Raw genomic sequence first — 6,655 nt, forward strand, 5'->3', positions numbered from 1 at the left:
GTATTAATAACAAATTTAAAATTGAATTTGCCAGTAGCCAGATTTATTTTGACCATTTTTTTCTTTATGACATTTCAAATCATTTGGAGGAGTACTAAGCAACACTGTAGATTGAAGTGAAGGGCGCTAGTCTCCAAAAAGACTGTCCTCTCCACCTTGCCATCTAAAGGGAATTAACTTTGTTTCTTGAAACTTTTCTGAAATAACGGTCTGGTGATTCACGTTGCAGAGAATCTTGTTAAGTAATTTTGTATTTAGTTGTTGGCCTCTACTAATTGTGTGTGTATGTGTGTGTGCCTTTTTCATTCTAGATTTCCTGTGATGTTCTTGAGGGGAATGTGTGCTTGTCATGCAATAGCTAGTCTCTGAGTGTATAATTAATGGTGACCAACCATCCTCGTTTATTCAGGACAGTGGGGTTTTCCAGGACACAGGACGTTTAGTGTTCAAACCAGGGCAGTCCTAGACAAACCGGGATGGTTCATCATCTCATGAGCCAGGCCCTGGGCCACATGCATGGGGACCTGGAGAACCAAAGAGACCTTGTCCCAACTCCATGGAATTTTTATTGTATTTGAGAATTTGGATTTTGAAAAGTTAATGATAAGAGTGATGTGGGAGTTTGGCACAAGGGGAATCCACCTGAGGGGGCAGAGAAGCCCTCTTGAGAAGGACTGATATTTAGCTTGAGAGCTGGAGTTGGGACTAGATTTAGCTGGTTGGAGGGTTAGAATGGAGTGAGGGTGTGGCAGTGTGTTCAAGAGAGCGTTTCAGGCAGAGGGACCCGCATGAGGACACCCCTGAAGCAGAGAGCCTGGTGTGTCCATGAACTGAGAAGAAGGATGGCTGAGCCGACTCAACACAAGGATTGGGGTGTGAGCCACACCGGTGAGAGGGGACAGGCAGGACCAGATAAAGGGTGACTTGGGACTCTGTTCTAAGACCAGTGGGAACACTCTGGAGAGATGCGAGTAGAAGGATGATGTGATGAGCATTTGGTCTAAGCATGTGGGTTAAAATGTACTTCATGGTTAAGAATGAAGACTTAATAGGCAAGATGGGAGGTGCTGGGAATAAGATTAGGAATAAGATGATTGTTCCCTAAGCCTGGGTGATGGCTGTGGAGTAGGAAAGAAGTAGATAGAAAAGACCTTGGAGTGTAGAACTGAGAGAACATAACGTACTTTCTTGCCTGCATGTGTCAGATGGCACAGGGCACTGACTGTTCTCGCTGCTGTCTGTGCAGACCTGCAGGCGCCCCCTCACCCAGGTCTGTGAGTTCACCCCTCTTTGCCATTCACAGGCCCCCCCTCCACATCCTCAAAGAAGTCAGGCCTTACTTGTGAGGGGGTTGTCTCACATGGGAGACACCTAGGAGAGCCCCTGCTGGCATCAGAGCATCCACTTCAGCATCTCCATCACCCTCCTCCCTTCCCCTCTCTCGCTTTCCACACTCAGAACGACCCCTGCTCAGTATTCCACATCCCCATGATCTTCCTCCCCCAGGCTTGAGAAAGGTGGGGCAGCCACTGGGATGGAGATCATCTGTACCTTCCACTCTGACCCCCGCATGTCCCAGGCTGGACAGAGAGTGACTCTACTGGGAGCTGAGCCATGAGATTCAGCGCGTCACCCATCTGGGCTCCTTCACCCTGGACTGGGACAGCCTCTACGTCAGTGGTGAGGGGCTGTGCTACAGCCACCCTGTCTGTTCTGTGTTCCCTCCATTGCTCTAAAGTGAGCAATGATCCATCTCTCTATCCTCCTGGTCTGGGTTCAGTCTTATCATCACTGTGTGATCACTGGGTCCAGCCACCTTCCATCTTATTGCCTTCCCCCTGAACACCCCTCCACTCGTCCCCTCTGCTTTCCCCTCTGCTTTTCCCACAAAGGTCCCTACATCCTTTCTCTCCCTTAATTCTTTATGTTCACACCAACTCTTGCTCAGCTCCTCTCGCCTTCTCTCCACAGGTTACACCTATGGAGCCAAGGCCGTGACTACCACCAGTAGGTATTCCTGGCCCTGATCTCCTTTATCCCGTCTGCATTTGGAGTTTGGGAGCACTTGTTCTCCTTCACCTGCTGTCCTTGGTGAGGGAAGGACCTGGAAGGTCCCTAATTCATCTCTTCTCTCCCTCCCGGGTTCTGGTGGAGAGTCCCAGCCCAGTGTGAGAAAGCCTTAGACACAGACATGTTCTCCACCACATTCTGACCCCACATGGTTTTCACTTTAATTCTCCTAAAGCCCAGCCTTTGGTCCTCCTTTTCCAGGTATCCCATCCATCTGCCCATTTTTCAGCCTGTCTATCTGTCTCTATTCTGAGTTCAGTCACTCTTGTTCACCTATCTCTCTCTCTTGGGCTCCTCTCATACACAGGATTGCTCATCCCTCTACTCACACAGTCACCCGTCCCCTCACTCTCATTTATGCTTCACCTGTGAATGGTGGTCCTGAGACAGCCAGTGCTGGAGCCCATGTGAGCCTCAGGTCTCCTCCCACTCTGTCCCTCCCTAATGACAGATTATCCACAGCTCCAGAGCCGGCCACGACGTCCCTGCATACCTGATCATCACCTGTGCCACCAGAATCCACCACAGGTATCTGGGGACCCCTTTTCCTTCCCAAGAGAAGCTCTCTGGCCCCACTCCCCGTGAGCCAGGTGTGATCCAGGAGCTGGGAAGCCAGGGTATGAAATTATGGTTTTAGGACAATCATGCTGATCACAAAGATTATACCAGCGATTCAGTCTAAGGCCAGCTCTCAGAGAGCCCCTAGACTTGTGAAATTAACACACCATTATAATACAATGTGGGATATTTCGGGGAGAGGCACCTGGCATAATTTGGAGGGAAGGAGCTTGCTAGAGAAAGTTTCACCAGAATGAAGTCTTTAAGAATGTGTAGGAGGGACCCTGGCAAATGGGATGAAGGGTTTTCCTGTCAGAGAGGATTCCATGAACAAAGGCTCCGGCCATAAACAACATGCCATATGGGGAGAATTGAAACGAATTTGGGTTGCATGAAGCATAATATTTAACCCGCAATAGATGGATAAAATGAGATTGAAAGGTCAGCAGGAGCCAGATTGAGTAGAGCCTTGAGTGCCAGGTCAAGAAGGTTGAACTAAACACTGAAGGCCTTAGGGAGCCATGGGTGTTACTAGAGCAGTCGTGGCCATAGTGAGGTATTCATTTCAGAAAGATTCTTCTAGTAGTCCATGTAGAACATCCTTTAGACAGAGCATCCAGTGAGCCTGCTGGGGTGTTCGTCCGGGTGAAGGAAGTTAAGACCTGAGCTAGGACAGGGATGGAGAGAGGGAGTGTAGGTGAGGACCAGTGTGCAAGGTGAATGGGTGTTACTGGGAGGGAGGAGGAGCTGAGTAGATATGCTGGTTCTGACTTGGGTGACCACAGGTGTGGGTGGTGGTGCCACTGGGACAGAAGACGACAGATTATAATGAGTGCAGGACTCTGGTGTGGTCTCAGGCCAGCTTTCAGAGATGGCCATCGCTCTCCCTCTCGTCTTGCAGCTTTGGGGCACAACCTGAAGACTCTCAAAGTCAGTGTCACCACCTCCACCCTCTGGTATTCATCAGACATGAGCAATGGCTAGGCCACGTTCAACTTCACTGAGAAGGTCCTGCAGAGCCTGGTGAAACCCTGGTTCCAGCAGCTCCTGGTGGGTTAAATCCCACCCAGCCCCTCCTCCAACCCCTGTCCCTCCTGCTCCTCCTCCTCCTCCTTCCTCCCCAGCTGGATCTTTGTTCAAGAAGAGGAGCCTGGGCTCCTTCTACTCGAGTTGCAGACAGGTCTCACTCAGGTGAGACCCTCCCCTCAGCATTTGCCCCTAATGACCACTTTTGTGACCACCCCTCTCTGTCTCCCCACTATCCTCCCATTTCCTCCTTCCTGTTCTGGCCCCCACCCCCAGAGGTTTCAGGACCTCTCTCTAGATTCCCCACATCCCTCTCTCCCCAGGCCTGAGAAGGATGGTGCAGCCACCTGTGTGGACGCTGTCTGCACCCACCACCCTGACGCCGTGGGCCACCATGCCTCTGTGCTGGGAGCTGAGTGTCGCCACCTGTCTGCTCTTCCTCTCGGTGGCTCCTGGCTCTGCAGCCCAGAGTTTATCTATCAAGAGAGAGCACCAGCTACATTTCTGCATCATCAGCTGGAACCTCAGCATCTCGGAGCCCACATCCTCGGAGTACTCTGCCCTGCTGAGAGACACCCAGGACCAGGTGGGGTCTCCCACTCCCGTCTCTCCTTGCCCTGAGGGCACCGTCATTCCTCCATCTGACTTACATCTGTTATGTGATTGTTTCAACCCTTCATTTTCCCTGCATGTCTGGGTGCTCTCAGTGTCCAGAGGTGATGTCCTAGCTGCCATCCCCATTTCTGACATGGGAAAACTGAAGCTCAGAAAGGGGAGTATTTTGCCTAAGGTCACACAGTGAGTTAGGGGCAGAGCCAGAATTAGATGTCAGGTCTCCCTTGTCCCAAGGTCTGAGATCTTTCACTGGTTCCAGTGGTCCCCTGCATCCCCAGGAAACCTTCACCTCACCCACTCTCCCTCGCCTTTGTTCTAGGTCACCAAGCTCTACAGAGGCAGCCAGCTTTGAGACATATTCCACTCCTGCCTGGTCACCAACTTGATGTAGGTTGAGGAGATTGGAAGCATTGGCTGAGCTGGTGGCTGATGACTCTGAGCTCCCGTGACACATCATTGATCTGGAAGTCACTTACATCGTGCACATTCTGCCCCACATACCTGTCAGCTAATCCTAACATCTCCTTCCATAGGCTTTTGGGAGATGAGAAAAGCATTAACATTTGGTGCCACCGACCTCCAGCATCCTGTTCCTCCTCCTCTTCTGGAGACTTTCAACAAATATCAGCAGTCTAACTGTGCTCTCCAATAGTGGAGCCACTAACCACATGGGGCAATTTAAATTTTTTGTACACCTATTAGGATACGATTCACATATTTTGTGTGGAGAGGAGTGTATTTTTTAGGTTTTTCTATATACAATATCTTCTCATCTGCAAAACAAATAGTTTGACCTCTTCCCTTCCAATCTGGGTATTTTTTATTCCTTTTTCTTGCCTAATTGCCCTCATTAGAACCTTTAGTACCTGCGATTAACATACGAGATATGAGAAGACATCATTGTCTTGTCACTGGTTTTCGGGGGAAATTTTCAGTCTTTCACCATTGAATATGGTGTTAGCCGTGGGTTTTTCATTGATGCTGTTTATAGGTTGAGAAAGCTTTTTCTATTCCTAAATTGTTGAGTGTTTTCCTTTTTAGACATGAAGGGCCTTGTATTTTGTGAAATTCTTTTCTGTATATGTGGTCGAGATTGCGTGGTATTGGCCCTTATTCTATTAATATTGTGTAATACATAGTCAAGTTTTCAGATATTAAGCCAACCCTTCAACTAGAGGTGAGAGATTCAGATGTTCTCAAGTCTTTCCTGGGCGTGCCACAGCCCTGAGCCCTTGTGGCCTTCTAGATGCTCGCAAATACACTGGAGCTTTTCAAAGCCCCCTGTGGACATCTCATTCCCCCAATTTTTCTTCTAAGTTTTTGGCTCACCTCTTGCCTACCTCGATTGGTATCACTCCCTCAGGCAACTACAATAGAAAACAATTAGCCCTGAATAATTTTAGCAAGTGCCCTTGGGACAGACTTTCCTCCCTGGGCAAGCTCTGAGTCAAGTAACGTCAAGCCCTGAACATGGGGCTTTTTCAGGAAGCTACCAGGCAGGTCAGCTAGTGACAGGTCGATGGGGATGGGACTTTTCAGAGCTCCAAACCCATTATGGATGCTGGGCTGCTGGTTGTCTCAGCTACCATGGTTCTGAGACTGATGGTTTTCAAAGTTATGGAGGATATTGTGAGAGCAGGATGGGAATAGTGCAAGTTATAATGCCACAAAGTTTGCTCCCGTTATCAAGATTCCACCATGTTTCTTCACTAAACCTTCCTCAGATTGTTACAAGCCGTTGATTAATTTCTAGACTTCTGAAAAGTTGATTTTGACAATTTTTACCAGTGTTCTCATTGTTTTTATGCATTTGCAGAAGACATTTCTCAAATGTTTCAAAAATGTTCTCCCTGTGGTTATTTATGTCTAAATTAATTACTTAAAATGAAATTACATGAGAAATTCAGTTCCTAACTCACACACACTAGCCACATATTAAGTGCTTGATAGCAACATGGGGCTAATAATGAGTGTATTTGGTAGTGCAGACAAATGTTTACATTATTGCAGAAAGTTATCTTGGACAGGACCCAGAAGCAGGGAATCTAGAATCAGGGTAGAATTCTAGACACCCTTGTTCATCCCTTGTGCCCTTCCATGTCTGTCCCCCACAGTAACCACACTGGAGTGGACTCCCTGTGTACCTTGCCCCCTTGGCATAGAGACGGGACAGCATTGTCATCTAGGAGCAATTCCTGCCGCTGACCCAGAATGGACCCAGCTGCAGAATTTGACCCTGGACTGGAAGAGTGTCCTTGGGCATGTTAAGGCTCCCTGGTCATTGGGAAATGAAGTGAGACCTTTCTGGGGACTCTGGATGCCTGGGGCTGAGCGAGCATTGAAATTTCTCAGGCTAGCAGGAGGTGGCATAGTCCCCCAGTCTTTA

At 48.7% G+C, this 6,655-nt stretch overlaps 1 protein-coding gene across 2 annotated transcripts; it reads left to right on the forward strand.

Moving 5' to 3' along the window:
• The first annotated feature begins 3,968 nt into the window (after positions 1 to 3,968).
• LOC131403701 (mucin-16-like) lies at positions 3,969 to 6,427 on the forward strand. 2 transcript variants are annotated; one of them, XM_058538068.1, is made up of 2 exons: positions 3,969 to 4,240; positions 6,384 to 6,427. In XM_058538068.1, exons 1-2 carry the CDS (start codon positions 3,989 to 3,991, stop codon positions 6,384 to 6,386), a joined length of 255 nt encoding a protein of 84 aa, XP_058394051.1. In that variant the 5' UTR covers positions 3,969 to 3,988; the 3' UTR covers positions 6,387 to 6,427. The 2 variants fall into 2 exon arrangements, with proteins under 2 accessions (XP_058394051.1, XP_058394050.1); XM_058538067.1 differs by lacking the exon at positions 6,384 to 6,427 and adding an exon at positions 4,589 to 4,746.
• The last annotated feature ends 228 nt before the right edge of the window (positions 6,428 to 6,655 follow it).

Source organism: Diceros bicornis, unplaced genomic scaffold (assembly GCF_020826845.1).
Source record: "Diceros bicornis minor isolate mBicDic1 unplaced genomic scaffold, mDicBic1.mat.cur scaffold_78_ctg1, whole genome shotgun sequence".
NCBI lineage: Eukaryota > Metazoa > Chordata > Mammalia > Perissodactyla > Rhinocerotidae > Diceros > Diceros bicornis.